The sequence below is a fragment of the Diadema setosum genome, chromosome 11, assembly GCF_964275005.1.
Source record: "Diadema setosum chromosome 11, eeDiaSeto1, whole genome shotgun sequence".
Classification (NCBI taxonomy): domain Eukaryota; kingdom Metazoa; phylum Echinodermata; class Echinoidea; order Diadematoida; family Diadematidae; genus Diadema; species Diadema setosum.
Genome location: NC_092695.1, coordinates 19,385,745 through 19,400,650, shown reverse-complemented (window position 1 = coordinate 19,400,650; position 14,906 = coordinate 19,385,745). Strand labels below are relative to the sequence as shown.

At 39.3% G+C, this 14,906-nt stretch overlaps 1 protein-coding gene across 1 annotated transcript in view; it reads left to right on the top strand.

Annotated features, from left to right (window-relative positions):
• LOC140235197 (gamma-aminobutyric acid type B receptor subunit 2-like) overlaps positions 1-14,906 on the top strand; it is a 96,758-nt gene that overhangs the window by 16,940 nt on the left and 64,912 nt on the right. Inside the window, exons 4-5 of the mRNA XM_072315231.1 lie at positions 561-632; positions 1,322-1,441. Coding sequence (XP_072171332.1) covers positions 561-632; positions 1,322-1,441 — 192 coding nt within the window. The remainder of the gene's footprint in view (positions 1-560; positions 633-1,321; positions 1,442-14,906) is intronic.

Below are 14,906 nucleotides of genomic sequence, written 5' to 3'. Positions count from 1 at the left end.
CAAATTAGCGTAAATGAAGCTCCGTCAACGCCACAGTTAGAGTTTATTCTGTGAAAGAATCCATTTGATCGGAACTTTTGATGTTCTGAAAAAAAAAGGAAGAAAAGGAACCAAAGTAGAACAAAAAAATATATACACAGCGTTCAGGTTGCATCGCCAGTTTTGACATGGGAGAAGGCGAAGGGTGATTGTTTTGTTTCCAATTTTATTGAAGAATGATAAACGCCCTTAATTGATCATTTCTTGCTCTTTTGGTGTCGTTTTTCGACTCAGATTAATGACAGAAAGAGCTTTAGAGTCTGTGATAGCTACGACTTACTAGATCCACCTGCTCATTGCAAAAGGGCTCTATACCATTTAATAAATGTTCCTCTCTCTCTCTCTCTCTCTCTCTCTCTCTCTCTCTCTCTAACCTGAAGAGTTATTACCATTTCGGGCACAGTACTTGTCATAGATTGTTGGTTAGATTTTAGTCCTTCGTGTATTTGGAGCTCAGGTAGAGTGCTTTAGGTATTTGATTACGGATTGCTGTTAATGCAGTCTATTTTGTTTCTTACCAGGCGTACAAGGCTAAGCTTTACGGCCCAAACTACGTGTGGCTCATCTGGGGACACTACGAAAAGGAGTGGTGGGTGAGTATAATTATCAGATTAAATGGGGGGGGGGGGGGGTTCACAAAAAAAAAAAATAAGTCGAAATTTAAAGTTGAAATCGACTTAAAACTATGGTATGCCGTTGGTTTCCCTTTTTAATTTTATCTAATGTTTTCAGAATCCACTTCATTTTGTTATCAATTTTAACAAAAATCCTTTGTCCCTTATTTCATTTTCGTTAATTAATGCCTGTATGAAAAACTCTCCAAAGTTTTCATTCTTATATGAAATTTAGAAAATTATCAAAGTCACGCACAGCCTACCATAATTTTAAGTTGATCTTAGATTTATGATCAACTTAAATTCTGTATGAAACACCCCAGTTCTTTTTATTTCATTACAAAACTACGTCTACGACATCATTCAGAGCATATCGTGAGAGTAAATGTAAAGTGATGACGTCAGAGGGTAATATTCAAAACTGCTCGACAAATGTTGAACGCTCAACATCGACAGCGTGCAACATCAATTTGTACATGCAGGCGTTGTACAATTATATAGTAAATATTGGCGTAGTGTACATAAATGCGCGTGACATGAAATGCATGAAATGAAGTAATGTTTTTATCGATTTTATTTAACCCCTACAATGAGGGCTGTGGCAAATAGTGACAAATATTTCTAAACATTTTATGATTTCTGTAATTTTTCTGTTATCATAATTCAAGAAAATGGGAAGTGAGCTGACTGGATGCACCACGGACGAGATCTCGGAGGCCGTGGATGGATACATTGCAGTCACTTTCGACGTGCTGGGTAGCAGCGACAACGAAACTATCTCAGGCATGGTGTGTGTTTTCAATTTCGTTTCTTAGTCTATATATATATATATATATAATTATATCAGTATGTACAAATACATGTTAATATATATATATATATATATATATATATATATATATATGAGATATGAGAAAGGAAGGAGAAATCGATGCGTAGCTTTGACATCATTATTCCTCTTACTATTCCTTTTCGGAAAAGCACAAGAGTTGAAAAATTGGTCTCCGCCGTATATATATATATATATATATATATATATATATATTATTTATACAAATAATTATGCTTTATAAGGGAAATCCAGTCCAAATATGGAATAATCTGCTAAAAAAGAGTAAAATGTTACGAGTTCAACGATGATAATTTGGCTGGAATCGGAGGAAAAATAATGAAGTTATAACATTTTGAAGTTTTATTAGTTTCGGCAAAACAGATCTTGTACAGTGGGTATGAATATGTAAATGAGTTAGCTAACCATGTCATACCCTCACAAATTTACATTGATCGTGTACACAAAAAAAAAAAATGACGAAAATCCAATGTTTCTGTCATTGAAGTCTGAAACATGTTATGGATGTTATTCCTTGTTGAATAACTTCAGAATAGTGATCAGTTAGATATTAAAGGATTTAAACCTTGGGCATAATTGCGTTTGAATGAGAAACTGGAAATTTCAGAATTTTATGTAAAACCATATATCAAGTTGTGAGGGGATGACATGCTCACTTTGCCATTTGCATATTCATATTGACCGTTCAAGAACTCTTTCCTGAAAAATTAGCGAAACTTTAAAATGTCATAACTTCGTCATTTTTCATCCAATTTCGATCAAAATGTTACCGTTGAACTCGTAAAATTTTACTCTTTCTTATCAGACTACTGTAAATTATATTTGGACTGGATTTCCCCTTTTGGAGGTGATAGTAATTTTTCATCGTATGGCATTTTAATGGCATAGTAAAATACGCATTTAGATTGATTATGTCAGTGTATGTGCGTGCGTGAAAGATGAGAGTCCGTTTATATGCCGGAGTAGGCCTCAATGCTATATTTCTATGTAGCAGATTCATTGTAAGCTATGAACATTCAAACATATCTACATGCAGCTATGTAAACAAAATTGCGGTTGAAAAGATCGTGGTGCCAATTACCGATGATTCATATACCATCATCGTTGCCTCTGCGTCGCTGGCATAATAGATAATCAATTGCGAGTTATTATTTTTTTAACACCCGGCTCTGGACAGCGTCACCAACAAGATAATTATTGTTACGTTTTCTGATGGATTGAAAGGAACTCTGGAAGACGATACAAAACAAAATAAATGCATGACATTTACTGTTCTACACCCACGCACTTGCACCATAAAGGAACACTTCTATGGCAACACGAGCCGATGAATTATCAGTTTCCCAATTACACTAAAACGTATCGTATTATATAAAAAGAAGAAATATAACGGTACCTGCATCTATCATGCGTCATGTTAAAATGGCTTAAGTAATACGAAGGACTCTGGGACGAAACCGGATTCCCTTACCCTTGAAGCCAAAGGCTGATGGACATTTCATATAGCAATATAAGATGAATACTGATCAAAGTGAATATAGGTCTGTGGCACGTCTGTAGCACTAATAACTTGTGGGCGGTTACTAGTGCAGTGGTGTGAGGTTCGGTTAATTCCAATTGTTGCTCTTGTTGGTGTTGTTGTCGTTCTTGGATATGAAATGGAGAACCTGAACGTTCAACGTTTAACTTTCAGCTTCATCTTATTTCATAAACAACCAGGTATATCAATCGAATTTCATGCAATGCTCACCAATAAGTCTTACAGACTTATCGCTTTCTGCGATTACCATGAGTCACAATCAGTGGAAAGATCTACAACAACAGAGAAGCGAAAGAGCATTGCTTTTGTAATTTGGGCACTGTCGCATAAAAGTTGAGATCAAACTTAAGTCAGAAAATCACACATAGGTTTGTGCGTACTCAATTCTGATTGGCTGATACCAGACTTAAGTTTGATTTTTTGACTTATGTGTGATTGCATTCTTTTATGCAACAGGGATCCCTGGAAGAAAATCTTTTGACTATGAAGTGAAGTAATGCGAATGTTTGAACAAGTCCGCCTGCCACCTTATTGTCGTTTCCGGACAGCTTAGCTTTTGTGTGTGTGTGTGTGTCTGTGTGTGTGTCTGTGTGTGTGTGTCTGTGTGTGCGTGTGTGTGTGTGTGTGTGTGTGCACGAGCGCGCGAGCACGCGATAACTACGAGCCTTGTACGTGTACATGTACATGTACCTTGTTTGTCAGCTTGTATATCAAAAACGATCAAATGCCACCAGGGAAGTGAAATATCGCCCTATTGAAGATGTTTTTGACTCTCTGTCGACGTTTGATGCACTCGGATAGACCATCTTCGGTTTGTGTTTATCATACCACGCATAAGATCGCAAGCATGATTGGCTGCAATACCATATTGATTCAGCACTTCTTTAGCTTTGTCCTATCTTAAGATATACTGTGTCTATCGCGACCTCAGCCAACAAATCATCGCCTGGAATAGGACTATTCATAGGTACCATTCACTCGTCAAGGAATATTTATACTTATCTGAAGGGCAGAACAGCAAAATGGACAACCCACAAATTTTCCGATGTGATGTGATTTGCCTATGATTTTTTTCTTTGTCTGAGGTGATACATTGTTGTGACGTATTTCATCCCGGAGTCCGCTTCTCGAATAATTTGGGGGTCCCGTCCAACGCTTTCCCCCCGATGAGGCAGCAACTGGGGCGCGAACGGAGCGAATGTTTATTTTCGCATCCACGACTTCGGGCCCAAACATCCAACCGCGTGTGGGAGAGTGACATAATAGGATGATGAAGCGGCGACACGGGAGAAGATGATAAAGAGACCACGATGCGATTACGAGAAGATACCAGCGCGAACTCTGGGGAGAGAGAAGAGGTGGGGGGGTGGGGGGGGGGGGGGGGGGGTGAGAGGAGGGGGAGGGTTACCCCGAGACAGGATGATGAATAGATACAGGGTATACACCTATATTTAGGAATATTGTGTCCCTCCTCACCGGCGTGAATTACCCGACGCCAAGAGCCAGCTGTCGCATAGTGTACGGATACTTCAATAATATTGCTATTCTAAAATTCCTTCCATAGAACATTTTGCATATAATTGACTTATTAGGGCGGTCGTTTGGTTTGATATTTATGTACTTGTTTTTGTTTCCCTGTCAATTATCTTTTTTTTTTCTAAAGGCTTATTCCAAGGCATTTCAACGGCTGAACAGGACGTGTTGGGCTTTAACACAAACCACAATATTGATTATTTATACTTAGACTTACATTTTGAGAGTAGTCGGTAAATATGATAGAAATAGTGAATCATCCACACCGAAATACAAGGAAAGATTGAGGGTAATTTCCATAATATTGAATGTTTTGGAGCTTAAACTTCCATTATTTTACACAACAAATCTTACAGCATCTGAACAAGATTTACAAGGCTCCTTCATGAGTATTACAATAACGGCCGTGCTTGAAGATGATTGCCTGTTTCCATCTTGGAACAAGTGAATTCATACATTTTTTTTACACGACTTTATACATCTCTGTAGAGCAACCTTTGATTAAGACGAAATAACAAACAAACAATCAAACAAACACTGTCGTCAGTGACCTCACATATCTTGTGATGTTTTAGACATTTTGTCGGGAAATAATATTGTTCTGTTGAAACAACATATTATCAGAACCGCAACGCAGAGCGTGACATGATGTGGTAGGGCATTTCTTTATAACTTCAATTCGATCTGTGTCACAAAGGATATACCATAACTCCGATTCGATCTGTTTCACGAATATAAACCAATCTCGCTGTATATCGTAACACACGGCTGAGAGTAAATCACAGCCGGCAGGACTGGATAATTCGTCTAACCATGGAGGTGGAAACCCAACTCCCTAGTTTAAGCCTATTTCAATTATTACCGGAGTGTTATTATGTGTTGGTTCTCTTTTTTTGTGAAAGTTGTTGACTTGTGTTCTTCACTTTCGCGGCAGGACAATCATCGCAAAGGCATCGTTAAAATTAGCGCGTGAACCTTATGTAAGGATCTGCTTTTTACGGCGTGTCCTTATGACCCGTCAAAGTTGGTTTGCAGGAACTCACGATTTGGCAAGAAGGGTATCCCCAGCCAATAAGTCTCCGTCACTTTGGATTTACCATCTACCGCATCGGAGCGCCACCGCGAGCTTGATTTAACGCGGAAGAGAAACGAAAGTGTAGCGCCATATACTCACCTTTCTTTTCTTTCCCCTATCTCTCTCTCTCTCTCTCTCTCTCTCTCTCTCTCTCATCCAGAGGTTCCGTTAACGAGTAGTATGTCAACTCCCTGGATCTTTAGGAAGAAAAAGAAAAAAAAATCCTATTCCGGAATGAATAAGCATTTCATCCATTTTATTTTCCCCTTGACTTCCTAGCCGCGTCGTAATGTGAGGCTCGGTTGGCGTCGGTCGTAATTCATGCTACTACACCACTCGTGAGTATATAATTGCAGTTGCGGCTCTCAAGAATTCAAAAGGCGGACCATATTTACACCCACTAGAAGTGGTACTGCTGGCTTATGATAAGGATGCGCTCCTCATCCCTCCATTCATGCTCTTTGGGTGTGCCGCCTTGCATCCACTCGCCATGAGGTTGTAGCATCTCGCATCTTTCCTCCGTCAGCCAGGACCAATATTTTTTTTCCTCGTTTCATTTTCAATTTCATTTTCAGTTCATCTTATTCGTTCAGCACCTGTTCAAATGAAACAACGCACACGTAACAGATTAACAACAATGTAACTATGAAAATGACAGAATCTGAGCTGACCAATCGTACCCATAACATAATACAGACATACAGGGACATACGCGTGAACATTTGCATATCTCTACGTGTGTGCTCGACTGGGATGACAGCCTCGGAGTAACAAAGCATATCATGCATATAGGAACTAGGCATATAAGAAATGTAAAGATTCTAATTTAAAGTGAAGGAGCAAACGAAGGTAAAAGAATATTGTCAGTGTTTTTCTGTAACATACCCCATATGATATTTGATATTTCTTGACTATGTAATGAATGAGGAATGGGACTGTTAGCAGCAATATCTCATTCGTGTATAGTTGAAGGAAGAAATAGTCTGTAAAATTGCTAGCATGTTACTGTTTTGACAATATGACTGCGTTATTATCATGGAGATGTAAATTCGCACAAACACGCTTGCATTATAAACATCGCATTACACAAATGCACATATAACTCTATAAATATAGATATTCATATTTGTATAAATATGAGGGGGAGAGAGAAGGGACGCACGCAATAGAAATTCTTCGGCTACAGCGTCTTACAGCCACTCAATTCTGTGTCAATTTGCCATTTGTGAGCACCTTCCATGCGACACAAAATTGGTTCGCGCCAACTCTCATATATTTCCAATCCGTTTCTGTCATACATAATCGCAAGTCGCGAGCAATCGCAACTTCTGCCAAGTCAACTTTGTCATCTATTCCACTTACAATCACACTGCTGCAGAGTCAGGTTTTACGCAGACAGCATTGGCATTCATTTATTTTTCATATAAAAGGGTTCTTATAACGATGTATATATAGGTGAAAGTAAGAGGCCAGCCTTAATAAAAACGCACAAACACACACACACACACACACACACAAACACACACACACACAGGCAAACAGAAGACAAGAAAGCGGGAAAATGTTCCCTTCTATGGTGATTGACCCCTGAAGAGCAAAATGTAGCCGAATGGCGCGCTCCTAAAACCAATAAAATCTATGTTACCAATCACACCTCTTTGCGGTGGGAGAATTGTATTGAATCTCTGCGTGGTTTTTATTCGCCAATGATTTATTCGCGCTGAATTATATATGAGGAGTTGCCTAATTGGAAAGACATTGTCTTCTTTATGAATAATCTATATTACTTTAAAGATGTCCTTCCTCTTTCTCGGTTCTGAAGAGGAAATAAAGAAGGGGAATCAATTGAAATCAAAGAAGAAAAGGAAAAAAATTCCCGCAAATACGGAAATTACGGACGACCTTTGAAGCTTCATACGTTTAATTACTTTAATTGTGTATTAGCGATAGGACGAACTTTCACATTACCATTTGCGATTCGTCTGTAATCCTATCATTTATTTCCTTAATCAGATAAATGCGTATAACCTTTATCACTTTGAGCATGGTCTATGTCGTAACTTAATTCCAAACATTCTTCCGCAAATTACACGCTCGAAATTTGTGTCTTGCGTGAGGTTTCGAGTTGTCGCTTCTGAAACCTGATTTCAAAGTCGGGAAACCCGGTATGAAAAAGCGCGCGGATTTCCCTCCATTATCTTGTCTTTCCTATGAAGGCCTTCCCAGTCATTGCCATGGCACAACTTACGATGTCCCGCTTAAATATATCGTCTGCTGATCTCGAGTTTGTCTATATGCACGCATTAAAAAAAAAAAATCGTTTCATTTAAAATATCTCATCGTCAACGTTCCTTCAACAGAAACACGAATATCTATCTTCCAAGCCGACCGATCTGACTGATTAGAAAAGTACTTGAAGGTCACCGTTCATTTCCCCCCTTTTCATTGTGATTGGGCACCGCCTCAGCAATTTGTGAGTTGTGACGTAATCCATTGGGTCTTACTCGTAATATACGGAGCACCAGTGACTTCCATTTATGCACAGTCCTTGCATATTCAGGTCGAGTACAATTTGCGTGCATGCGTTCACTCGCATTGGTCTCTTTCTACAATTACGCCACTCATCCGATTTCAGAATGGACGGCAAGCAGTACAATAACCTCGAAATAGAAAAAAAAAAGCATTGCCCGAGATATATTATGGGATTGACTTTACGAGACGCGAATACCGTCATTATTGAAATTCATCAGCATGTCCCACAGCGAACATCCATTCTCGACGTTCATGTTGCTCTGCATTGTACACGGATGTTTCTACCTCCATGAATGTACTCCGTCCATCCAATTTTATGAGGCATCTCATTATGACCGATCACTTTGTGTGTGTGTGTGTGTGTGTGTGTGTGTGTGCGCGCGCACGCGACATATCCATCTTCCACGATGTGTTTTATAATATTAAGATGCTCAAAAACCTTTACTGTAAAGGTTATTTCCAATTTTTGGCAACTTTATTACACACGTAGCAAAAATATCCCTTTTTATTTCGACAATGATCTCACGTAGATATTAATATGTTCATGCACGCATGTAGCTCACAAATCGTATACATTATAGAGAGACACTTTGACACGCTTCTTACTGGTTCACCATGTCGCATACGTGTGATATTCGCACAGCGCACGCGCAGCTAGATAACATTGAATCAATGTTATTTAGATACATTACAGATGTTGTTACCAGTATGAATTACTGCCGGTTTGCTTTGCTTAGTGATCACATAAAAAAACGTTCAGTAACTCTGTGATCAAGTGATTCAACAATCAGTTTCGAAATCTCTACTTCGTGCCAAAATGTATTTTCAATTTCAATTTCAATTTTATTTCCATTTCCATTGAATAAACAGGGAAAAATTTATACAATACATTTACAGAACATATTTGTAACATTTTCAAAGAAAATGTACAAGTGGTCACTAGTAACAACAGAAATTCCTTTCTAAGGTATATACATATACATAATACATCCCACTGAAAAGCAAAGCTTGTAGGGTATGGGACCCGCGGAAAATACGTACACAAAATCAAAGAAACCAATGTGCCGACTTTTGCTTCAGCAGCTTGTAAAGTACAGGTGAAATATTCATCAGCATGGTGTGTCTATTCTCTTTTTAAACCCATGGCTGGTCCAATACATTTTGATGCACTGTATAAACCGTGTGCATATTCGTTCCCTCGCACTCTCAGAGCGTGGACAGTAGGGGGCCATGCTCAGAGCATTCAAGGAATACTGTTGAGGTACAACTTTTAGCCACCATGCAGGGCTCTGGGACACTCCTTTATGAAGATATTACGGGGACATCACGGTGTCGGTCTCAAGTAAATAGGTTCCCAATGAACCTGACAATGGCAACAGTTCTGGTATCTGTCCCACGACACTCAGATCAAAAGTGAGCACATGACCGCTTTCACCAAAGACAAACATTTCATTTAGTGACACGAATGGAGGCCCTGAACTTTGAGCAAACGAAATATAACCGTAGGCATTCTCTGCATCAATCGCCCACAACTTGGAAATGGGCTAGTTACTGTCGTCCAAGTTGGTGGGATTCGAAAGGGCGTGTACTTTCGAATCCCGACAACTTGCAATGCGATCTTATATCAACTTTCCATTGATTCTCTGGCATGATGTCGTGACCATGACACTATTATACTATTGCCTTGGCTGTGCTTTAACAATTCAACCACGTGACCTTTTCTCGGCCAATCAAATTTGCAGGATATAGGGGTGGGGACGGTCGCTTTCGTAAGGATGTGCCGCGTATAAGCTCGATCTGTCCTAACTGAAATAGCAAGTACAAACTGCTAGTGCTTCTGGCTCTCAGTCAAGAAACAGATGTCCCTGATAATCGTTATTGGTATGTCTCGGTATCCCTTGATCGACTTCGTATGCTGTCACAATTTAGCATTTTAAAGGGAACGGAATAGTGTGCTATTAAAAAAAACAACACACATACACACGCACACACAGACAGGATTCACCTATTCATGGATTTTGATAGACCATCTGTTAGTTTACTGGTTTAGGCGACAATCGGAAACGGCACGGAGAGATCAGTTAAAGAGATTAGAATAATGAGAAACTTTTTTTTTAAATTTCCTGAAACATTCTGGTGATTGTTGATAACTACTAAGTCATAATACTCAAGACAAACGCGGCAAAGCCACGACGCAATACTGCTCTATAGGCCATAAATATCAAACATAGTGATAAGGTTACAAGGCATTCTGAGCATCTTTCTTGACGAATATCAATTCGGCCGTTAGCCTTTATTTTTGTCTGAGAGTCCTTGATATTTTGCAAACAAGAGAGTGTCGCAAACATGGCCTGCCCTTTTCCTTATGGGCCGAAATTGTCAAACGTGTGGTTAGACTTGACATTTAACGCTCTCATTTTTCTCTGTGATATTTTTTGTATTTATTTTTTTTTTCAGTGTGAAGAAACTAGACACTTTTGCGCCAACTTTCACATAAACATAACAAGCATGAGATGATATATGTGGCATTTCCACTTTTTTTCTATTTCTCTCAAGGAGAATGCAAGCGTTCTTGCCGTTTGGGATGAACAGATAGCTATCATCGACTTTGAATAGGATCATTTTTGTAGTTCGTCTGTCTGGCATATCTGAAGATAAAGTAAGTGTCAATGCAAATTTACCAAGAGCCTTGAGCGTTTAGGCAGGCAGTACTGGATATTCTGTTTCACGAGGTATATATAAGAGCTTACCAGAATTTACGTCTCAGTTCCAACGTTGCTCGTGCGTCGAATAGAGAGAGAAATCCATGAGTATGCGTGTGTGTGTATGTGTGTGTATGTTTGTGACATTTCATGTGCTGTTTTACACAATTCGTGTACAAATATTGATTCCCGTTCATGCATTTCATTTACTCGGCGCACACACATGGAAATATACACATGAGACAAGGCTAAGATAATGTATGTGGCATTTCCCAACGTGCCGGCAAACGTGATCGTTAGCTCTTCGCACATACCTGATATCACACGAACTTTGCTGAGCTAAATTTCCTTATCGGTAGTCTCCTACTACCGAACTTCGACTTTTATAGTGGAAAAAATACTTCCATAGCATAGTTACCCTGCCCCACTCAATATCTTCTCTTATTTTTTTCTAGTCAGTTCAATCGCAATGCTTATCGAGATTGATAATTATAATTCTACTAATCTTAAATGTTTGGCTATACAGCGGTTAATACTCCCATAACCATTACCCAGTACTGCAACCCTTTACAAAAACACATGGTGTTGGAGCCAGCACAATAGGTAGCGATAAGTGGTCATATTGTGGACACCCTTCTGGCACTCAAATAACTATGTAGTCATACATATATCAAACATACAGACGCAAATACACACACATCCACACACACACATACACACACACACACACACACACACGCACACACACCCATCTCTCTGTCTCTCTTTATAAAGTGCATTGATGAGAGAGAAAAAAAAATAATGTTAGCATTCATTTATCCGTGTTTTTTGGCATTGCTACGAAGGATGAAAAAAGAAAGTGGTCCTTGAGATGAGGCTAAGTTTATTTCGAAAGTCGACATCACGTGACTGCGAGACAAGCAACATTGCAGAAGAAGACTTCCGTGATAGTCGATCCTTTTTCCCGACCGATGCAATCTCTTCGATGTGACTTGTTCTACTTCTCGTTTTCCACACCCGGACATCGAAAACACGCAAAATGCACATCAAAATGCAATGAAATGACGAGAGAAAAAAAAAGTGCGATGTACGTGTGCAGGGTTCATTTCGAAGAGGTGCATTGACCTTTACGGGAAAAGAAAATGAATAAGCAGTGAAAGGATATAGGTGTCTGCACTGTGTAGTCGCAATACCGAATGTTATCCGTATTCCTATGAAAAAACACTTACAATCAGGCCATTACTGTCGGATGACTTGAGTATAGTTTCAAGTAGCAGAAGAAATCCACATCCCCCCCATGAGTTCTTGGAGCACTTTATAAAAGATTTCTCACCCAAACTGAAAAAAAAAGAAAGTATATAAAACAGATACCAGATCAGATTTTCTACACGGCGATACAGTTAAGAGCTTGGTATTTGCATCTCATTTATTCCCTAGAGTATTCTCAGCATGAAGATGGTCTATCCACTGCTGACGGGGATTGGAGGAATTTACGGGTGAAGGGAATGTTGGTGTATCTGAGTGGTAACGGGTTAAACACGCTGACTTTACGCGTGTCTTCTTCTTTTTCTTCTTTTTTTTTTTTACTTTTTGCATGTGCATGTGTATATCACCTATATTCTGAATGTCGTGAAAATCGTGTGTATGGCATGTGTGTGTGTGTGTGTGTGTGGTTTGTCTGCTATAGGAATGTCGTCAAGAAAGTGTGTGTATGGTACTTGTATGAATTTGTGTGTGTGGGTGTGAGTGTGTGTGTGTGTGTGTGTGTATCCCACCTGTCAGGGATGTCGTGAACTCTCTATCTCAATACACCTTTTGCTGTGAACATCGTTGCCTCTCTTATACGTTTACGCGAACACTCGTATTGCCCATGACCTCCCAAAGCTTGGTAGGTTGATGAGGAGGCGTGTTCAAACGGAGTGAGTTGCATTATACAAACAAATCGAGCAAAACGGGATCAGGTGTCCATTTTAGATGAAAATAGAGGATCCGATACTGTCAGTATCATATGACGGTGTCGATTGCTTTTCCTCAGCTTGTATTCCTAGGTTCATCCAATCGGTATGCCGTTCTGTCTGACATCCGATTTTGGCCGGAAAAAATAAAATGTGATGAGTCCTGTTATCTAGCATCATTGGCAGTAATACATGATGATACATACTCCTCAGGTCTATGGACTGGATAATGACATTTTACGATTTTACTTTGACCCTTGACCCCGACCAACCTTGACCTCCATCGTACTACTAATGTTATGTATATTTACCCACACCGCCTATTGCTTGAATTTTGGTGCCGAATGTAACTTAAAGTTTGTGCGAACAGTGAAATTTTACATTCGACCAAATTTCTTTTACTTTTTTTCTTGCCCTATATCATAACTCCCCCCCCCCCCAATCATTATGTTGTGCATCATTAAAGCGTGAAGTTTTAATACACATCGCCAATTGTTGCATTGACAGTGGACTATTTGTATCAAAATTACAGGATAACTTAGGCCACTGACATAATAATAATAATAATACTGTAATGTCTTATGAACACAGGGTAGCCTCTTCAGTGTTGCCACTGCTCTACCAGAAGGCCCTGCTATTATTATTACCCTAGCGTTGCCAGGTACCCATTTAGGCCTATACACCTGGGTCGAGAAGGACAAAGTGGGTAAAAACATCTTGTTCAAGGACGTATAAAGCATTGAGCGGGATTCGAACTCGGGTCATTAGTCTTATCCAATATGCCACAAAAAAAGTAAAAAATGTATTCGGTATATTCCATTCCAATTAGTAAAGGGCCGTCTATGCATAGCAATTCAAAAACGTCCTCACATTTCACCTTCGAACCAATTACGCCGAGGGTCGGTTTAGGTTGAGGTTTTTCAGGTTTTTCAACTATCCCCTAGTCGTGGTTTAGGATCAGTTTGCGAATATTGACCAAAGGCGCTACTCCGAAGCTTGTATCGCGGGTCGCCGAAGAGTAAAGGTTCATGTCGTGATGTGCGCCACACGCATGTAGAAAGGCACGTTTTGATTTGTACCTGTGACAGCGGTCCAGCTCAAATCTCAGCATTAAAATCAGCAAAAATATAGCATGGGTGTCTTCATGTGAATATTGCACGGGTTTGAGTTTTAGCTTGATCTGTAACCCCTTGTCATTGTGCGGTTGCCCTCAAAATAATGTGATCATGACGCGTTGTTGTGATTCGTCCTTTTGGGAACAAGTTTTAAGAAATGAAAACGAAAAACATAATCGGAGGGATGATATTCGTCTGCTTAACAATGTGGAAACAGAAACCTTGGGATAACCAATAATTCCACCTGCCTTGACTTTTGACAGTTGATTAACTCAGTTACACTTCTCATGTCACCATCGTCCGAAAACAACACACGAAAGAAAATAGTTGATTGAGCTAGTGGTGACCCTCCCCCCCCCCAAAAAAAAAAGAAAAAAAGAAAAAAGACAACATGGACCTAATTCCTCCGGCGACAACACAGCTATAAAAAGTTACATAAATTCCCTTTTCAGAGTCCTCTTAATCTCTACGGTTTTACAATGCTGTGGTCGGAAAGCTTGGATGATACCATTTGTAATGCGTGGATCATAATTGAATAAAACAATTCTCTTCTAAAATCTTAATCGGGTTGAAAACGTCTTCACGCCTTCAATGTACATAAGGGTTATATTATGGACTCTTGGTAAAAGTGGCATTATGTGCATATAATATTCAAACGTTTCATTTTATTTGCATTTTGTTGCAGTTATTTAACTTGAACTTGAACTTTAAAAAAAATCTAAAGTCAGTTTTAACGAAACAGCAAAGGGAGTTTGAATAATCATTCTCTGCGAAGAGTGTTCGAAATACGAAAGTGCATCAAATCACGTGACAGCTTATCAGATGACATTCCTGCTATACGAAGTTATAGTACCTGCATAGTCTGAAAGTCCAATTTTGGTGTCCTGTAAGTTGGAATAGAGAAAAAGGTCAATGTGAATGCACTTATGAAGACATCCAAGCCTTTTCTGT